This window comes from Paramormyrops kingsleyae, chromosome 1, assembly GCF_048594095.1.
Source record: "Paramormyrops kingsleyae isolate MSU_618 chromosome 1, PKINGS_0.4, whole genome shotgun sequence".
In the NCBI taxonomy this organism is placed as follows: domain Eukaryota; kingdom Metazoa; phylum Chordata; class Actinopteri; order Osteoglossiformes; family Mormyridae; genus Paramormyrops; species Paramormyrops kingsleyae.
Window position 1 is genome coordinate 3,678,253 of NC_132797.1, and position 21,219 is coordinate 3,699,471.

General features: G+C 43.8%; 2 protein-coding genes across 5 annotated transcripts in view; one reads left to right on the top strand and one right to left on the bottom strand.

The window, feature by feature from the left end:
- The window catches only part of LOC111833237 (protein arginine N-methyltransferase 8-like), a 30,294-nt gene extending 29,938 nt beyond the window's left edge, over positions 1-356 (bottom strand). Inside the window, exon 1 of the mRNA XM_023791287.2 lies at positions 106-356. The gene's annotated coding sequence lies outside the window, so the exon portion shown is untranslated. The remainder of the gene's footprint in view (positions 1-105) is intronic.
- Positions 357-8,534: 8,178 nt separating this feature from the next.
- The window catches only part of tspan11 (tetraspanin 11), a 47,427-nt gene continuing 34,742 nt past the window's right edge, over positions 8,535-21,219 (top strand). The window contains exons 1-4 of one of the 4 annotated variants that reach the window (XM_072717332.1): positions 8,535-8,833; positions 9,145-9,233; positions 13,953-14,047; positions 18,075-18,266. In XM_072717332.1, coding sequence (XP_072573433.1) covers positions 13,961-14,047; positions 18,075-18,266 — 279 coding nt within the window. In that variant the 5' untranslated portion in view covers positions 8,535-8,833; positions 9,145-9,233; positions 13,953-13,960. The other 3 variants (XM_072717360.1, XM_072717384.1, XM_072717317.1) reach the window with 3 other exon arrangements.

The following is a 21,219-nucleotide window of genomic DNA, read 5'->3' on the forward strand; positions in this document are numbered from 1 at the left end:
TTAGATGATTACAGTCGGGACCTGCGATTTGATTCGCTCGTTTGCCGTTTACGAATCTCTCTTATCATATCTATAAACACATATAAAATAATTCTTCAAAATTACCTGCTCTGTTCGTTTGCAGTTGGTGTTCTTGCATCTATGCAATTGTAATTCAACACTTGGCATTGTAAAGCATCATCACGAATAAGTGAAGATCACCCTGCAGATTAAGTAGCCTACACAAAGCCCTGGGTGCTGAATGATCTGCCCTCTGACTGAGTGTGAAGATGGTCTCTCTTTTGAATTTCCACCCCTTATATGAACTAAAAGTCGTGAATCACCAACTCAGCCAGTAGTTGGACTCTGAAACCACTATTGACAGTACTGGGGTGCCCAAACCATGTGGGATGCTATCTTAGAATTACCATGGAGACACTATATTGTGACAAAAGTGTAGGTTATGAAACTGCCAAGTGTAAAATGGCTGGTCTGCAGAATATAAGGGGTGGGGGGGGGGGGGGGGGGTTGGCAGGGAGGAAACTGACCATTTTTAATAAGACCATTGTTAGTGAAATAACATCATGCAACAGACTAAAAAATATTCACTCGTCACCAATTTGAGAGTTTCAGAAGTGTGAAAAGTCGAGAGCAGTGCATAGCTTATTAAAGAATCTTTTGTTTCTTTCACTTTAAAAAAAAAAATGTTTAGGGCTCAATGAAAAACACACAAGTTTACACAGTGATGATGAAATAGCGTGACGGACACAATCAATAACTCAATAATCAATAATACTTAGGCCATAGCCTTTAGAAACCTTAGGGTTAGTTTAAACCGTTCGTTTTAAACCTTTTTGTGAAATAAATGCGGGTAAACCACCGCTGTACTGAGAATGCGCGTGCACGTGAAAGGTGGGGGGATTTGGCGGGGGCAAGGGGGGGGGGCGATTGGATTTCACCTTATTTGGGGAAGAAATAAAATTCCCCAACTTGCCGATGGCCAGTCTGCGTCTGCCTTCTGGAAAGGCTATATTCATAAGTCTTTAGTGTCCTTACATTCTAAAACATCGCGAACCATAGTGATTAACTATTTGGTTCATTTCCTCCTATTACACGTTAGTACAACAGGTTTTGCTACAATTTCCAGAATAGTTCACATAAGTCTAACAGCTGTATATTTGCCTGGGGAAGACCAACCTGTTCCTTCATGACTAAGGCTGTCTCCCGTCCCGTATGCGCGATCGGAAAATAAACTGCTGCGTCTAGTATTATACAGGAGGATCCCGTACTAACAAGCGTTCTGAAATTTTACCATACCCATCAGAACAGCGTTCTCTCGCTTGGAGCGCATGCGTAGAACAGAATTTCATAATACTGTATTCTTAGTTTAGCATACTGTTGCGATAGCATTAGACGGAAGTTCAGCATTTCATAGAATATTAGATGAAAAGTAAGCAATTATGCTTTCCGGTATTTCGTGTTGTTATAGGTATGAGTGCACGAAAGTGGCATAATAATTTATACTGTTTCTCGCCCCATTATTACGTGTATAGTGCTGTTATACGTGTTATTACATGTGGTTATACTGTTATAGTGCAGTTATGCATATTATTACGTGTAGTTATAGTGTAGTTATACGTGTTATTACGTGTAGTTCTAAGAACATAACATTCGGCCCATCAAGCTCGATTAGGCAGAACTCAACTAATAGCTCAGAGTTGTTAAAATCTTATCTAGCTCTGATTTAAAGGAACCCAAGGTCAAACTACACTAACAGGAAGAATATTCCAAACTCTATCTACACGTTGTGTAAAGAAGTGCTTTCTCAAATCCAGTTTAAAATGTTTTCCTGGTAATTTTCACCTGTGGCTTCAAGTTCTTGTATTTGAAGTAATATTGAAGTAACTATTTGGTTGAAGTGTACCCAGACCTGTTAGAATCTTATATACCTGGATTTTATACCACTACTCTGTAGTTATACATGTCATTACGTGTAGTTATACCGTTAAAAACTAAAGGTATGTTGATCTGACATTTCCTTATCAGAACGTGATTCCACTGTTAAAAACTATTTTATTCTGATTCAGTAAATTTCCTGATTAGGGCATGTTGCCTTTGTTAAAAACACAGTTTATTTGTGCATTGTAAATTTCCTTGTCAGACTATTTTACCCTTAATAAAATATGTAGGTATGCTATTTTGATAAAGTGTGACAGACCAATAGATGTAGCAATACATTTGCACTACTGGTATGCTATTCTGATAAAGTATAATGACACACCGATAATGTTGCAATAGCCATACTGTATATCATCAGCACGTTTTACCCGCCACATCTCCTCTGACCAAAGAGTAAACAGCACCGGCCATCAGCATGGCGGAGGGCGCGATCAATTATTTAATCTGCCCCCTTTGCCACATTTTGATCTCACTAGTCTCCCTGGGCTAAACAGCGACGGCTAGCAAAAAAGAGAGTGATGATCATTTTTGTACTGTCAGCTCAAAACGTTGCTGTGATATTCTGAGAAATATTTGTCCTTAGGTCTTACGGTCTCGAATTTGTCTATGCATTTGTCACCAAAATCACAGATATGAATAGCTGTGAAATATAATTTGTTTGCCTGTTTGGGAATTCATAACATTCACCAGTTAAATTATTGTCAGGACACCTGTTTACTTGTATCGTTTTTGTAGCAAAATTTGCACCCTTGAGTCAGCACAGGATTCTGAAGTACCTTCCTACAGCTGAACAGTGTGTCCTAACGCAGGATGGTACTGTCCAATCTCTCTGCAGCAACGTGACGAGGTTGACATGGGTCAGGGTGTCATCTACACGGTGGGAGGATACTGAAGCTTGTTTTGCCCCGTTTTGACTCCCACACAGCTGGTGTACAGGTGCCAGGGTGACAGGAACAATGGACACTAAGTGGACTGTGACAGTGCAAATGGGGGGGGGGGGCAAATTGAGAGCCACTATAATTCTCTTGCCATCATGCCTCTCCATTGCACGTTCAGCCGGCTGTGGGGGTGGGGTCACGCTTCAGTGGTTTTCTCTCTTGTGGGCGTCCATCAGCAGGTTGGGCATGACGGTCAACAGGGACACCTGAAGACCAAGAGGAGGACAGAAGACTGGAAGGGGGTTAAAACAAGACAAAGGGTAGATGATGTTAATGGAGTCCAGAGCTGCCTCTTCCTTGCAATATCCAGACAGAAGGATTTTAATAAGTTATATCTGCTCAGCTGCTCAGATTTCCTGTATGACAGGAAGTAGTTCCCACAGTACATGTTGGGCATTGAACTAATTTCAACAGAAATGCCAGCCTTTGTATTCCAATGCCTTTCAAATGAATTAAAATAGCAATAATATCTAGAGAAAGATAAAATTGAGTTATACACAGGCTAAATTACTGTGATATTGAATCAGCAATTTTCTTGTGTTTCAGAGAACAATGCTAAGATTCTATGATCACATGATCAAGAAGGTCCAAAATAGGCACAGCTGAGCCTGTTTGTCAAAGATCTGATGGTTCAAATTCTGGAAAGAATGTTGATCTAATGATTCGGGGCACATACAGTTGTGCACATACACTCACCTAAAGGATTATTAGGAACACCTGTTCAATTTCTCATTAATGCAATTATCTAATCAACCAATCACATGGCAGTTGCTTCAATGCATTTAGGGGTGTGGTCCTGGTCAATACAATCTCCTGAACTCCAAACTGAATGTCAGAATGGGAAAGAAAGGTGATTTAAGCAATTTTGAGCGTGGCATGGTTGTTGGTGCCAGACGGGCCGGTCTGAGTATTTCACAATCTGCTCAGTTACTGGGATTTTCACGCACAACCATTTCTAGGGTTTACAAAGAATGGTGTGCAAAGGGAAAAACATCCAGTATGCGGCAGTCCTGTGGGCGAAAATGCCTTGTTGATGCTAGAGGTCAGAGGAGAATGGGCCGACTGATTCAAGCTGATAGAAGAGCAACTTTGACTGAAATAACCACTCGTTACAACCGAGGTATGCAGCAAAGCATTTGTGAAGCTACAACACGCACAACCTTGAGGTGGATAGGCTACAACAGCAGAAGACCCCACCGGGTACCACTCATCTCCACTACAAATAGGAAAAAGAGGCTACAATTTGCACGAGCTCACCAAAATTGGACAGTTGAAGACTGGAAAAATGTTGCCTGGTCTGATGAGTCTCGATTTCTGTTGAGACATTCAAATGGTAAAGTCAGAATTTGGCGTAAACAGAATGAGAACATGGATCCATCATGCCTTGTTACCACTGTGCAGGCTGGTGGTGGTGGTGTAATGGTGTGGGGGATGTTTTCTTGGCACACTTTAGGCCTCTTAGTGCCAATTGGGCATCGTTTAAATGCCACGGCCTACCTGAGCATTGTTTCTGACCATGTCCATCCCTTTATGACCACCATGTACCCATCCTCTGATGGCTACTTCCAGCAGGATAATGCACCATATCACAAAGCTCGAATCATTTCAAATTGGTTTCTTGAACATGACAATGAGTTCACTGTACTAAAATGGCCCCCACAGTCACCAGATCTCAACCCAATAGAGCATCTTTGGGATGTGGTTGAACGGGAGCTTCATGCCCTGGATGTGTATCCCACAAATCTCCATCAACTGCAAGATGCTATCCTATTAATATGGGCCAACATTTCTAAAGAATGCTTTCAGCACCTTGTTGAATCAATGCCACGTAGAATTAAGGCAGTTCTGAAGGTGAAAGGGGGTCAAACACCGTATTAGTATGGTGTTCCTAATAATCCTTTAGGTGAGTGTATTTGATATGGCTTGAAACGTGTCATATGTTGTGTCGCATTGGCAAACGGCCCACGGTGCAGAGGAGCAGCTGATTCTACAAATAACCTGAGTAACAATGTTTACACTCGGCTGCCGTCAAAGGATGCTGAAGAGTGTCCCAGTGCATGCTGGGAGGGGGACGAAGCACAGCCTGTCCACAGATCCCCCTTGTTTCTGAAACAAAGCTGGTTGGATTCTCCTCTCCCCCCCCCCCATGCAGTCTGCTGATTCATATTCCCTGGCAAGTTGGCAGAGTTCAGAAATAGTCCTTAATGGGGAGCATAACAGCGCTAGCAGTTAGACGGTAGGTGTATCCAGTGCTGGGCAAGCTTTAAAACCAGCCCAGACCAAGACAAACAACATAATGGATTTTCCCTCTTCCTTCATTCCCTATTATGGTAGATTGGCGTTATGGATTCATTACTGTACTCGAAAATGTGCTCTTCTTGAACTTCGGATGAGAAATTCCCCCCTTTGATAGTTCGCTTATCTGATGGTGTAGCCGACATTTGGGCAGCAGTTGGTTGGCCAGAGGAAGCCCCAAGGACGGGATCAAAGACACGTTGTTTATTGAAACGTGGGGCCGCTCCTTGGAGCAGGAAGTTCAGGAACAACATGCTCACTGTTGGCTGTTTCTGCCTGAGGGAATGCGATGCTAGCGGCCATTAGCGTTAGCAGGACGGGTGTCGTGGGGTGACAGCACTGTGAGGTTCGCATGCTGAGCTTCTCCTTAAATGGGCTTACGTGGATTGGCGTCTCTAAATAGTGTGTGGACTGATATCCCATCAGGAGAAAGTCTAAATGCGTAACGTAATCGACTCTGATAAAACAGACATACTTTAATGCATAATTTAGGCAGTTTGTTTTAATTAAATGGGGTGGCACTGTGAGGGGCAGTAAACTTCTCTGTTACCGCAGCCCTGCTCTGTGTGTGTGGAGTTTGCATGTTCTTCCTGCCTTGTCTGGACTTCCTCCCATTGTCTAATCAGTTTCTCAGTGTTACCAGTAGTGTCTGGGTTTGTGTGTATATGTACCCTGTGATAGGCTGGCATCTTGTGCAGGTTGCACCCCAGCCATGTGTGTATATATGCCCTGTGATAGGTTGGCATCTTGTGCAGGCTGTACCCCAGCCACGTGTGTATATGTGCCCTGTGATAGGCTGGCATCTTGTGCAGGTTGCACCCCAGCCATGTGTGTATATGTGCCCTGTGATAGGCTGGCATCTTGTGCAGGCTGCCCCCCAGCCATGTGTGTATATGTGCCCTGTGATAGGCTGGCATCTTGTGCAGGCTGTACCCCAGCCATGTGTGTATATGTGCCCTGTGATAGGCTGGCATCTTGTGCAGGTTGCACCCCAGCCATGTGTGTATATGTGCCCTGTGATAAGCTGGCATCTTGTGCAGGCTGTACCCCAGCCACGTGTGTATATGTGCCCTGTGATAGGCTGGCATCTTGTGCAGGTTGCACCCCAGCCATGTGTGTATATGTGCCCTGTGATAGGCTGGCATCTTGTGCAGGCTGCCCCCCAGCCATGTGTGTATATGTGCCCTGTGATAGGCTGGCATCTTGTGCAGGCTGTACCCCAGCCATGTGTGTATATGTGCCCTGTGATAGGCTGGCATCTTGTGCAGGCTGCACCCCAGCCATGTGTGTATATGTGCCCTGTGATAGGCTGGCATCTTGTGCAGGCTGCACCCTAGCCTTGTGCCCCATGTTACTGGGATAGGAAGCTGACTAGGATACGTGGTTGCAAGATGGATGGATTTTTATAAATGAACTCACTTACCTGTATAATGCACACATGTTGTATATGGTGGTGATCAAATCTGTAGATGTGTGAAATATCTTTATCCTTTTAAACCATGCTGCCTTGTGGTAATGTCCTGTGTTTTTGCCAAAGTCTAGAACATTTATGGGGGAAATACAGACGTGGACAAATTTGTTGGTACCCTTACAGCTCACCGAAACAATACTTCATTTATCCTGAAATGTGATTCAGTGCATACCTGCATGTCTTTAGTATGTGATAGAGGAAACCTATAAAACTGTGAAAAGAAATGATTTGTTGTTTATTTTACAAAGATATGTTAAAATAGTATGGACAGATTTGTGGGTGCATCTAAAGAGACTATTTATTCTTGCATTATTGTCATGTTTCAAACTAAGTGTTTAACCTTAATTAGTATCACAGGTGCCTTCAAGCTTTTCATCAGCCATTCAGCCTATTTAAAGGGAAAGAACATGCTGCTGTGTTGTTTGGTATCATTGTGTGCATCACACTGAACATGAACCAGAGAAAGCAAAGGAGAGAGCTGTCTGAGGAGCTCAGAAAGGAGATTATAGGTAACCATGTTAAAGGCTATAAGACCATCTCCAAGCAGCTTCATGTTCCTGTGACCACAGTTGCCAATATTACTAAAAGGTATAAGGTTCATGGGACAGTAGCCAACCACCCAGGATGTGGACGCAAGAGGAAATGCAACCTCAGGTTAATAAGAAGGACAGTGTGGATGGTAGACAAAGAGCCAAGGAAACCATCCAAAACCATTCAAGCTGAGCTCCAAGGTCATGGTACATCACTTTCTGATCGCACCATCCGTCGCATTTTGATCAATAATGGGCCCCATGGAAGAAGACCCAGGAGGGCTCCACTATTGACAGAAAAACATAAAAAATAAAATTTGCCAAAATGCATGTTGACAAGCCCCACAGTTTCTGGGAGAATGTCCTTTGGACTGATGAGAGACAGAACTGGAGCTTTTTGGCCAGTCACATCAGCTCTGTGTTTACAGAAGGAAAAATTAAGCTTTAAAAGAAAAGAACACCATACCTACTGTGAAACATGGAGGGGGCTCAGATTTGTTTTGGGGCAGCTTTGCTGTATCTGGCACAGGGAACCTTGAATCTGTGCAGGACAATGAAGTCTCAAGACTTCACTACTAAGGCATCCTGGAGCGAAACATACTGCCCAGTGTCAGAAAGTTCAGCCTCAGCTGCAGATCATGTGACCTCCAACATGACAACGACCAAAAACATACAACTAAAAGCACTGAAGAATGGCTGGGGAAAAAAAACATTGGACTATTCTTAAATGGCCCTCCATCTTAATCCTACTGAAGATCTATGAAAAGACCTGAGAACTGCAGTGTGGAGACGCCACCCTTCAAACCGGAGACAGCTTGAGCAGTTTGCTCAGGAAGAGTGGGTCAGACTACCTGTTGGCAAATGCAGACGTCTCACTGTGAAGTACAGAGATCACTTGTTGGCAGTGATTGCTGCAATATTAAATTAAGGGTGTCATGTTTTTTTTTCATCCATGCCATTTTCATTTGTTTAATTATATAAAATATTCAGCTCTATTAATAATGAAAAGCAAAGTCTGATTTGTGTTAAATATGGAATAAACAATAAGGGATGCCATTAAATTTTTGTCAGTTTCAAGTTACGTCAGAGAGTTTTTTGGTTTTTTTTTGTGGAAGGGGTACCAACAAATTTGTCCATGTCTGTAATTATGGGAGGCCTCAAAATGATTGTGAATAATAACATGCTGTGTCTGTGAAGCGGCAGCTCGGGTTACCGCTGGCATCATCCAGGTCGTCGTTTCGTTTTCCTGTCTTTCTCCTGTGTCGTTTACAAACAGTAGTTATCCTGTAACATGGGGATGGGATTCGGGCAAATAAAAAACCACCCGACACGTTAGCCACGTGTTAGCAAATGAGAAAATACTGTCACCACGTTTTAATTGTCCTTGTTTGTTCAGGAACCGCGATGTGATAGGGATGGCCAGTCGATCTGCACTGCAAATCCTGCGTGCTAATACGGAAGCATGCCAAAAGGCCCATTTGGACAACAAAGAGCCATTCTAAGTAGCTGAGAACATTTCCCACGATCTGGCAGAGCATCTCGCTGGCAGAGTTGTGCATTTTCTCAAGAGGCACGCATCTCAGACCTCCTCTAAAGTGGTGCCCACTTTGATACATCCTTGCCTGGGTCTGTGCCCCCCTGTCACGGAGAGCAGGCTCCTGGTAAGGTTAACGGCTCACGCATATTAACACTACAATAACAAGAAACGTTAAAAATATGCACGATTACTTTATGTCACGCAATAACTACTTAACAAAGAAAAGACAAATGAGTTAAATACAAATAAAGCTTGTTTTTTCTTGGGGGAGGGAGGATGTTTATATATATACAAAAATATGTTTGTAAATTGTCATTGCGATTTGTAGTTAAATATAACTGTTTGGCACTATATGTAGTTTGGTAGGAAATTAGGAAGCAGGCGTCTGATTGTCCTGTTTCCTTCTGAACCCGCACTGACCGGACGGCCGAGAAGCAACAAGCTGGAGCCGGATCACTGACGGCGAGGCGGCCGGAGCGCGTCGCGACTTCTCACAGATAGCCTTTCATCAACGTCCTCATCTGGTAAGTGTGTAGAATGTGTAATTGCTAACAGTTATCGATTATGTAAAATTTACACTTAGTGACGTGCGAGATATAATGTGGGTGCAGGTGTGCGTCGCAACTTATTTAAGGGAGTTTGCCGTATCGAAAATGCAGAATATCCCTGGCTGCAAGATAACATATGTAGGCTACCATCATTTAGCCGAAAAATATGATGAAGATATTTTGGCGTGGTTTGTGTTTTTATTTTCTCTCTGAAACGTGAGAAAGGAATATGGATTGGAAAGTGCATTTCTTGTTCTTCGTGATGCAATGGAGGCGGCGTGTCCGTAATTGCGGAGCTGCAGGAAGGGAAATGTCGAAGGTGTATTTCTCACGGACTAGGCACGATAGACAGTTTTTATTCAACAATATGCCAGTTTTCCCAATGCATTATTATTCTGTATATTGCGATTACGTATAATGGTAAACGAAAGGCTGTCCGCTGTTTAAAAGAGTAACTACGATCGGCGGTAATAAAAGCGCTACAGTATCTATTCATTCTATGTTCACATAATTCACATCTAATATTTCTTGTCTTTAATCTACTGCTATAATGGGCATTATAATGTATTGGCCACGAAATATTTTTAATGGAATTGTGCTCAGAAATAAAATGTTTAGAATGTGTATATAATAATGTATAAAAACGTTTCGGTTAGCTTACTGACAACGTCGTGTCAGGTATAAACAAACTTAAATAACGACAAGAATCAGTTTCCAGACGCGTTAAGACCGTCGGGAACCTTGAGTCGGCTGGCGTCCAAGTGTTACAAGGTTATAATAACGTTTGAAAATGCTTGAAATTTCATTTATTTACATGCAAAGCCTAGCATTTGGAGTGTGCGTCGCTCCAGATAGAGATGTAAGGAACAAGGTATCAGATTGTGCCAAAAATGTCACGTCGCCAGTGTAGCACTATATGTTCCACATGTCGTCCCAATACACTATAGTTACCGGAATAAAACATGCCACCGGTTGCTTTTTGGTGTCATAGTGTTTTTCACAACTATATAACGGCTGTCAGGATGGAAGCTTCCCAGTGCCTTCACCCAGCTGTTCAAAATTACCTTCTGTTTTTCGCAGGTGTGCTTCCCACTGATAGGATAGCAAATTATTATGGAATGGAAAATTATTGTGATGGCTCAGACATTGCAGATTTGTATTATATTTGCATATTTTATTGCAGTGTCACGTTGATTTTTTTGCTCATTTGGTAATTGTGTACGAGCTAGGTAACATGTTAATTCGGAATGCATTTCTTAGCAGCAACGAGGCATAGCTCGATTTTAATTAAGTTTTAATTTGCAGTTTAATATGCACACTAAAATATGCAGTTTCTCTCCTCGATGTGATTACGATGTATGGGAACATAAATATGGCAGTCCACACGCTGGCCTTCGGTGGAATATAGCTTGTTTATATATATATATATATATATATATATATATATATATATATATATATATATATACATACATACATACACACACACACACACACACACACACTCACCTAATGGATTATTAGGAACAGCTGTTCAATTTCTCATTAATGCAATTATCTAATCAACCAATCACATGTCAGTTGCTTCAATGTATTTAGGGGTGTGATCCTGGTCAAGACAATCTCCTGAACTCCAAATTGAATGTCAGAATGGGAAAGAAAGGTGATTTAAGCAATTTTGAGCGTGGCATGGTTGTTGGTGCCAGACGGGCCGGTCTGAGTATTTCACAATCTGCTCAGTTACTGGGATTTTCACGCACAACCGTTTCTAGGGTTTACAAAGAATGGTGTGCAAAGGGAAAAACATCCAGTATGCGGCAGTCCTGTGGGCGAAAATACCTTGTTGATGCTAGAGGTCAGAGGAGAATGGACCGACTGATTCAAGCTGATAGAAGAGCAACTTTGACTGAAATAACCACTCGTTACAACCGAGGTATGCAGCAAAGCATTTGTGAAGCCACAACACGCACAACCTTGAGGCAGATGGGCTACAACAGCAGAAGACCCCACCGGGTACCACTCATCTCCACTACAAATAGGAAAAAGAGGCTACAATTTGCACGAGCTCACCAAAATTGGACAGTTGAAGACTGGAAAAATGTTGCCTGGTCTGATGAGTCTCGATTTCTGTTGAGACATTCAAATGGTAGAGTCACAATTTGGCGTAAACAGAATGAGAACATGGATCCATCATGCCTTGTTACCACTGTGCAGGCTGGTGGTGGTGGTGTAATGGTGTGGGGGATGTTTTCTTGGCACACTTTAGGCCCCTTAGTGCCAATTGGGCATCGTTTAAATGCCACGGCCTACCTGAGCATTGTTTCTGACCATGTCCATCCCTTTATGACCACCATGTACCCATCCTCTGATGGCTACTTCCAGCAGGATAATGCACCATGTCACAAAGCTCGAATCATTTCAAATTGGTTTCTTGAACATGACAATGAGTTCACTGTACTAAAATGGCCCCCACAGTCAGCAGATCTCAACCCAATAGAGCATCTTTGGGATGTGGTGGAACGGGAGCTTCGTGCCCTGGATGTGCATCCCACAAATCTCCATCAACTGCAAGATGCTATCCTATCAATATGGGCCAACATTTCTAAAGAATGCTTTCAGCACCTTCTTGAATCAATGCCACGTAGAATTAAGGCAGTTCTGAAGGTGAAAGGGGGTCAAACACCGTATTAGTATGGTGTTCCTAATAATCCTTTAGGTGAGTGTATATATATATGTTTGATGTCATGATATTATTCGGTTGAGACAGACAAATCAAGGTGGGGGTGTGTAGCTTATGGATAATTTGTAAAATGGAACACAGTTAATCAGAGTGCCCCCATCCAGCTGTCTCCACGAAATTAATCCTGACTGTGTTATTTAATGTTTCTGTCTGTGTTTTAATTAATCTGCTATTCGCATAAGCTACCTCGACGCAGACGTAATTTGGATTTAAAGTTTTCTTATATTTTGGGTCCCTAAATTACCTTTAGAAACCTATCAGGGCTCTACTGTCATAATATAGTGCATATTGTAGTGCGCCCCCTAGCTGTGTGGAGTGTTTCTGTTTATTTTTTGTTAATACATGCAATAATATACAATAATGTGTTCCTGTCTCCCTGATTAGCTCAGTGGCAATCAGTTTGTTATAAATGATTGTGTGTGTTTATTTACCCTGATGGATGTCTCCATATATGGACTGGAACAGTGTCCTGCGATATGTGATTAGATTATGTTAGTAATGGGCATATGGTTTTCTTCCTGCTATGATTCTGTTGCTTCTTTACAGGAGAAACAGGCTGTTTTTTCACTTTAATAAAACTTGCCTGCAGGATCCTCTGAGGAACATTGGCATTTTTCCTCCATGAAGGAGTCTGTGTCCCCTTGTCATGTTTTGCCCCACCACCAGGAGGCGATACGCTTGTTTTTTTGTGTGTCTGAGTTGGGGTTTTGGGGCATTTAGAAAACAGGGTAGGTAGAGGCTGTAATCCTGCTTGTTTGATGATGTTTGAAGACGTGTGTAGTGGGGATTAGCATGACCGCAAGCTCCTAAACCTGTTCGGGTTCAGCTTTGTCAAGGTTTTTATTGAACCAAGGTTTATTTTTCATGGAATGGAATGAACATTTATGCTAAGCACTGTGTTGCTGACTTGACAATAGAATGCTACTGTGTAATAGATCATGAGAATTGCTTCATTTTTCTGCATCTCTGGCAAGTTATAGCTGAGTTTGTATCTAATCCAGGAGTACCATTTAACAGATTATTGGAATGATCTCATTATTCAGTCCTATCAGCTGCACACTGTTTTACAGGCATGACCAAAAGAAATTGACATTCTGCTATGTTTTGGAAGGTGACACAATTCAGGGGTCAGCTTATGTTGGCTTTGCCAAGTCAGTGCCAATTGAAGGTAGTATATCACATCATTTTATTTTAATATTTGTTTAATAGTCACAGATGACAGTTGTTACTATGTTTGGAGAAAGCCATACCAGGAAACCTGTAACAATATTAAAATGTTTGTATTTTTGGATAAAATCGTTGGGTAGTTCCTTCACTTGATTCGATAAAATGGTTAATCATGGTGAATTTAGCAGAAAGATATTGTTAGGAAACCTTAATTAAAACGTGTTAATTATCCACCTGCCAATACATCCAGAGTTATTCTTAGCTCCTCTGCCTTGTTCATCATCTGGCTCGACGATCAGTCAGGCGTAGGTGGCCATTTATGGGTCAGGCTCATTAGTGACGACGGCCTCAGAGTCTCCCCAAAGTTGCCAGCTAAGGTCTCCCCCTGCCAGCCACACCATCTCAGTCACTGCCAGTCAATTCCACTGATAAGATGGGGACTAATTGCCCTGGTGCCGAGAGAGGCCCCTAACTGGTAACACACTGGATAACACCACTGAATTGTGTCACTGTTGTTCTTCTGACAGCTTGAAGGCTTTATGTCATGCCTACCCATGAGGTTTTCTTTAGGCTAAGTGTCAAAGACGGATTTGATTAATGTTAACCTGACAATCCTGCACGTATTTCAGCTTCTCATGTGACAATTTCTTGGACATGAAGGATTAACTTGAGGAATGTGGCTTGCAGGCAGTACTTTGACGCTGACAGAAAACCTGCATTCCCATTAATTAACTCTTTTTTGTATGTGTCTATGTGTTAGTGTACTGATTGAATATTCCCGCTTTTAGGAGGAGCGATGTCTCGCTTTCACAAAGACCCCCAAGAAGACTGGCTCACTGTGTGTCTGAAATACCTCCTCTTCATGTTCAACTTCCTCTTCTGGGTGAGTCTAACACTGGCTTTAAAGCAGTCGGGCTTTGGTGTGCCGCGGATGTATATTAGGTAAATGCTGGCTGGTCAGAGTCCAATACCAGGGGTATAAAATAAAGGACAAAGTAAATGAAGTTGTACCAAGAAGTGGAAGTAAAATCCGTACAGAAGACAGGGATCATTGCTTTTCTGTGGATATTTGTACAGCCATAAAACAGTAAGGTGTACCGTCGATCAATAGGGCGTCAGAAAACAATGTTCCTTCCTAATTCAGTAAAAAATGGTTGCATTATAACAGAAAGCTTAGGCAGTACAATGCACTGTGTAGTATTGACAGCCAAGTAACTGTGATAAAAATATATATAATTCTGAAAATGTGCAGAAATCACAATGAGACCTTTGTAAGAGCCCTCGGAACAGAAATGGATGTTAGTGCCTTGTACATCTGGGCCTTGTAATCTACTTTCTGTTCCCTGGGTTCATAGTTGATAGAAAGTACATCACTCCAAAAGCCCCCCCCCCCCCCCCCCCAAAGTGGCAGGCTGCCGGCACTTTGCAATGGTCAGCATTCGGGCCTCGTGCTTTGGAGGCTTGAGGATCTGGCTGTTAGGATAGCTGTGCCCTTGTCCCATTCTGCTCGCGTCACACCAGGAAGTTAATTTCACTGGGTTTGAAGAGCTATGAGCACAAACGAAAATATACTTTTTCCTTCGCTGCTCCAGACCTCTGGTGTCTTTGTGTCATGTTGGTAACCTGGTACGGCCCCCGCACTCCACCCCCCATGAGGCGCCTACCCTGACAGCCTGACAGGGACGTGTCTTCAAGGCGTCACCACTGCCTCTCCAGTTATGACTTTTAACCATCTGCTTTATGGCCTCCTCTTCCGATGTTCTTCTCAAAACAGTCAACCATTCAGCTTCAGACCCTGGGACCCTTTTCACATTTGAGTTCAACAGACACGTCACCTCATGTAGCCTCAAGGTAGTCATGTATCTTAATCTCAATCGTAGGTTCATCCCAAAAACCAAATTAGAGCTCAGAGCCATGCATCAATAATTGAGGATTAGCCGTTACGTGGTGTGAAGTGCAGGATCTCGCGCATTTCCGTGGCGGCGCTCAACCAGCTGTAGACGCCATGGCGTTCAGATGTAGCGCGTTGCTATGCTAACACACAAGGTTTTTGGCTGCAACATACATATGGATGCTTTTATTTTTAACCAACCTTTTGCCGTGCAGTTGCTATAGAGATCTGCTTGTCACTGCACAGAAATTTCATGGGTTTTAAAATAATATTTATTGATTTTTTTTCCCTTTCTATCCGTACAAATTCAAAATCAGATCAGTAGATGCCTTATGGTGGCATGCTAAGTGAGGTTGAGCAAAAGCTGCTTTCTGTAGACGTCGATCTCCTGGTTGTTGTGCATTTGTTGTATGAGTGATTCTCCTGCAATGGCTGCTGACAACTCAGTTCTTGTTCCTCATATTGAAGACACAGAGCCTAGAGTAGATACAGGGGAGACTTATCTTAGGGTAGAGTGATTTGTATTCACTGATGCTGCGGGGCTGAGCTGATGAGCGATGAGAGATATCTGACTTTTAAGACCCACAGCGGGTAGGATGTTCTGTCTACCATTGGTCACAGTGTTGATTCAAATTATTTGATCTAATAATAAAGTGAACAATGAGATATGGGTTAAACTGATTGGAGCTGCTGTTTGGTTTGATGCCAGGTTTCTCCAGTTTCCAGGATCTAGATTTGCTGAGTTCCTGGATCACCCTTAATCTCAGGTTTTAAATAACATGAACTGTCAGAGTTAGCCACAAATTCATCTTTCCCATCGAATCAAACTGTTAAAGTAGATTAGTGATGCATTTTTGCATTATTGCTTTTTAATGAACTCGGCTGCTTGCCCATATGCAGACTGATTCTGTATCAAACTGATTTCCACGCAGTTGTCTGTTTCGCACTGTCTTTGACCTTGATCCGGAAGGACAGAGCGGGAGACCACAGTACAGTTATTGTAGATTTGCTTGGAAGATCTATTTGTTGCAGTGTCTTGGCTCGGCTCACCAGATAGACAACTTTCTCACTGTGGTTAGCCCATGAACCTTCTAGGTTTCAGGATATCTTTGTTGTGGAACAGTGCTGGCTCTATTCCAGGCCTCCTTTATAGCAGAGAGGTTTGTACTCTAATTGACTGGGGTACGGGTCCATGTAAGGATTGCTTTTACTGTACCCAGTGAGATGTGTAATTACCTCAGTCTCCCTGTAAGGGACCATTGAAACGTTCATTATTGCCAGACATGTCATCTCTGCAGGCTTGCTTTTACTCTTATCTGTGTGCTCCCGTGGTGATTGAGATGGTTCTGCTCTCTTCCTGAAGAGCAAACTCCACACCAAATTCTTAGTCGTTGACATTCCTTTGACTGCTTTCATTGCTAATATTTGAACAAGCATTCTGTAGGCAAATAAGTGTCAGAAATAATAAAACACTTATGCAGATATATAATGGGGAACATGTGAAGTTTTGCTGATTGTGTCAATGAATTGAAAGTGCTGAAGTGTAAATGGACTTAGGACAGATTTAGAGATGTGTGCTTAGAGAAGGAGCCAAGAGTATTGACTGGCTGAGTGCTCCAAGGGTCTGTAATCACAGAAACTCAGGGACTCATCACTGATGGACATTTTGCCGTTTCCATATTGCAGAGAATACAGAGCCTGGAGGATACTGGACTGGCTTGATTTTGGGAAGCCCGTCTCACCAAAATGGCTCTCATTGCCCCCACGCCGCTCTCCCACTGTGTGATAAGCATGCTGACAGTCCATGTTAGTGAATTGGGGTGGGGGGGATGGCCCTGATGGCTGTCTTTTATTCCAGCGTGACTGCCTTCGTGTGACATGTGATAAATTATTCATGTTGACAGCGGAAGCCGACTGAGAGGGCTTATCTAAATACAGAGGGTTATGGTGCTGCAGGTCATCTAGAGGAGAGATGTCATTTGTCTTTGGTCACAGAGGGTTCAGCGGCGGGGGAAACAGTGTCCGCTAGTTGTTAATGTTTGGCATCCTGTTTTCAGCCAGGTCTGTGATATTCAGTCTCAGTCAAGGAAACAGTGTCCGCTAGTTGCTAATGTTTGGCGTCCTGTTTTCAGCCGGGTCTGTGATATTCAGTCTCAGTCAAGGAAACAGTGTACGCTAGTTGCTAATGTTTGGCGTCCTGCTTTCAGCTGGCCGGGTCTGTGATATTCAGTCCCAGTCAAGGAAACAGTGTCCGCTAGTTCCTAATGTTTGGTGTCCTGCTTTCAGCCGGGTCTGTAATATTCAGTCCCAGTCAAGGAAACAGTGTCCGCTAGTTGCTAATGTTTGGCGTCCTGTATTCAGCTGGCCGGGTCTGTGATATTCAGTCCCAGTCAAGGAAACAGTGTCCGCTAGTTGCTAATGTTTGGTGTCCTGCTTTCAGCCGGGTCTGTGATATTCAGTCCCAGTCAAGGAAACAGTGTCCGCAGGTTGCTAATGTTTGGAGTCCTGTTTTCAGCTGGCCGGGTCTGTGATATTCAGTCCCAGTCAAGGAAACAGTGTCCGCTAGTTCCTAATGTTTGGTGTCCTGCTTTCAGCCGGGTCTGTGTTATTCAGTCCCAGTCAAGGAAACAGTGTCCGCAGGTTGCTAATGTTTGGCGTCCTGTTTTCAGCTGGCCGGGTCTGTGATATTCAGTCCCAGTCAAGGAAACGGTGTCCGCAGGTTGCTAATGTTTGGCGTCCTGTTTTCAGCTGGCCGGGTCTGTAATATTCAGTCCCAGTCAAGTCAAAACCGCTGATCTTCGCATACTTGTATATTTGTGCTTGTAAAGTCAGCAGCTGGTCAGTCGATGTGCAGCCACGGCAGATCAATGAAGCCTCAGATGACTGATGATTTCATAACGCCATGAACACTGGTCCCATCAAATGACCTGGTTGTACTGAGTGATGATGATTAGCTTCCAAGTGGAAATGATTCCGGGCCTCAGACCCAGTGATCTGTAATCTCCCATCTGTCCGGCAGGTGGGGGGAACCGCGGTGATGGCAGTGGGCATCTGGACGCTGACCGACAAGAGCGACTACCTGAGCCTGTTGGCCTCCAGCACCTTCGCCGTGTCTGCCTACATTCTGATCCTGGCTGGGGTCTTGGTCATGGTCACCGGCTTCCTGGGGTGCTGTGCCGTCGTCCGTGAGCAGAGGAGCTGCTTGTCCGTGGTAAGTGAGTCCCTATCCTCCTCGACACACCGGGAGAGCCAGAGCTAAAGGGGGGCATGTGGAGATGTTTGAAGGGTGGTCTTCTAGAAACTGTTCCATCAGTCAGTAGTTTCTTTATGTTCCACAATTTTTTTAAATGTCAGGGTCTCTAGCAGAACCCGTCATCTCTGCTGGTGCCCAGTGGGTGGCTCTCCATAGGATGCCGCATGTCTTCAGAGCCGGGACTGGTTGAAGGTACAGGACAGGCGAGTGAGGAACAGAGCCCGCAGTGCAGCTGTGGTAGCTACTGTGTCCATGGGAGCTCAAGGGAAATGCAGAAATCCTGGCTAAAGGCCGTAGAGTTGTGTGAAAGTCGTCCTAAAAGTGCATGAAAGTACAAAGGAAGGCCTGCATCCCTTCAGCATTGCTGTGTGGCTCAGTGGATTGTGCTTCTGATTGGAAGGTTGCTAGTTTGAATCCCATGGCAGAAGAGCTGCATCTCTTTTATGCCCTTAACCCCCCCCCCCCCCCAAATTCTTCAGGGGTGCTGGATGCATGGGTGACCCTGTACTCAGACCCCAAACTTCAGTCTTCACCTGTGTGTGTGTGTGTGTGTGTGTGTGTGTGTGTGTGTGTGTGTGTGTGTGTGTGTGTGATCTCAAAGGAGAGCATGATGGGGTATGTAAGAAGCAGCATGTCAAATGTAACTGTACTCATGTAGAAACAGCAGTTGAAGCACAACTGCATTTAATTTAATTTCCATTTCATGTCTGAGGATGGTACTAGTTTCCCCAGCTGCAGAAATAGCTCCCAAAATGGGGAGGCCATAATTCTGCAACTTACTGAAGCTGTGAGATGCTGCTTTCTAGCAGACGGGTGGACGCCTTACCGGATGAACACGTGGGCTGGTAAAGGAGGAGGTAGAGAGTGATATAAAGGGATATCAGGAGAAGTAAACAACTCAGCAGAAAGGGACCAGAAGGTTAAAGTAAATGAGGATGTATGAAGAAGTGAAGTGGAAGTAAAATTTGAAAAGAAGATCATTGCTTTTCTGTGGATATTTATACAGCCATAAAACAGTAAGGTGTACCGTCGATCAATAGGGCGTCAGAAAACAATGTTCCTTCCTAATTCAGTAAACAATGGTTGCATTATAACAGAAAGCTTAGGCAGTACAATGCACTGTGTAGTATTGACAGTCAAGTAACTGTGATAAAAATATATATAATTCTGAAATGTGCAGAAATCACAATGAGACCTTTGTAAGAGCCCTTGGAAGAGAAATGGATGTTAGTGCCTTGTACATCTGGGCCTTGTGATCTAGTTTCTGTTCCCTGGGTTCATAGTTGATAGAAAGTACATCACTCCAAAAGCGCCCCCCCCCCCAAACACACACACACACACACACACACACACACACACAGACCTGTACACACAGATTAGCTGTCTATCTTTTTGTGGGGACCGTCGATACATTGTCGTGGACATAACCCCAGTCACACAGTGGAAACCTTAACCCCTACCCAGCCCTAACCTTAACCATAAGTAACCAAACAAAGTGCATTTTTTTTTTATTGCAATCATAGATTTTTATACAATTCAGTTTCCCCTTGTGGGGACTGAAAAAATGGTCCCCACAATGTCAGAATAACAGGTTTTTATCACATTGTTAGGACATTTTGTCCCCACAATGTAATATATACTTTACACACACACACACACACACACACACACACACACACACACACTAGGGTGCAGTCATGATGCTGAACTCTGTTCTGATACTTCATTCAGATGTAGTGAGGTGTCACTCTTTGAACCTGTGCCTCATTGATGATGTGGGGGGGTGCGACCCCCGGCAGTAATGTTCCGTCGGGGAGCCCGAGTTGCGGCAAGCAAGGACACCTGGCTACGGCGGCTAAAAATAAGCCCCTATGGAGGGTAATATTTCCCCCTCCTCCCTGTGACAGTTTAAGGGCTTCTGGGTCCTAAGAGGGAAGGGATTCACTGTGCTGCCAAAAAATTGGACGGGATGAGGACACCATGAGCCAAATTTCACTGACTTGAAATGGATCCCTGTTCCTGCTCAAAGCCTTTTTCTGAAGTGGCTTTGGAGAAAACATCACTGTCACCCGATCAGGCACCTGTGGCCAGGGGGGACGCTGCTCATATACTGTATATTTATTTGGTGTTACTGTGTTTTTATAGCATGATTGATATTCTGGGCAGTAGATGAATATCCAGTTTTGTTTTTTCCCCTTTCAAGACAACGCTGATGCGCAGGAATGATTGTGACCCAAAAACTGGCGTTCCTAACTCTGAATGGGAAAACCATTGTGGGGTAGCATTAAATTTTCCTCCCCACATGAGACACAGCTTTGTAACCGGAATACTGGTCGCTTCCTCTGTCACATTTTCCACGGCACTGCTTCCAGGATGTCGGCGATCACAACAGTTCTGTTGGGATGAACCTGTCATTTGATAGTTGCTTAATGCCACCCCTGTTAAAAGCAGGAAAATAACCATGCAGAGGTAGAGAGGATACTAGTCTTCCAGATGTAAAGGGGTCCTGTATCCGCCTGATTTTTCCTGCATCCCGGCTGGTTTAGGTCCCGGTTCCTCGTGCTGCACCGATGCGTTTTATCTTCGTTTTGATCACAGCTGGGGCATCATCCAGTTTGGCAGATTCCTTTAGAGTGTCGCCTGGTCGCTCATTAAAATGTAATATCGGTTTCCTCCGGTACACCTGAGTGAATCCCGCCATTCCTGCTCTGCTGGAATTCTTCTCGTCTCTGAATCTCATCTCCCTGTTCGCCATCGGCGGGGGTCCTCGCAACACAGGGGCTCGGGGCGTGATGGGATGGGGGCTTTCGGCTGGGCTGCTCCCCGCCCGGATGGACGCAGCTACCCTGCTTGAGGTTTTTCTGTAGCGGTGATGAGATGTGATTTCCTATCAGAACAACTCTGACACCTG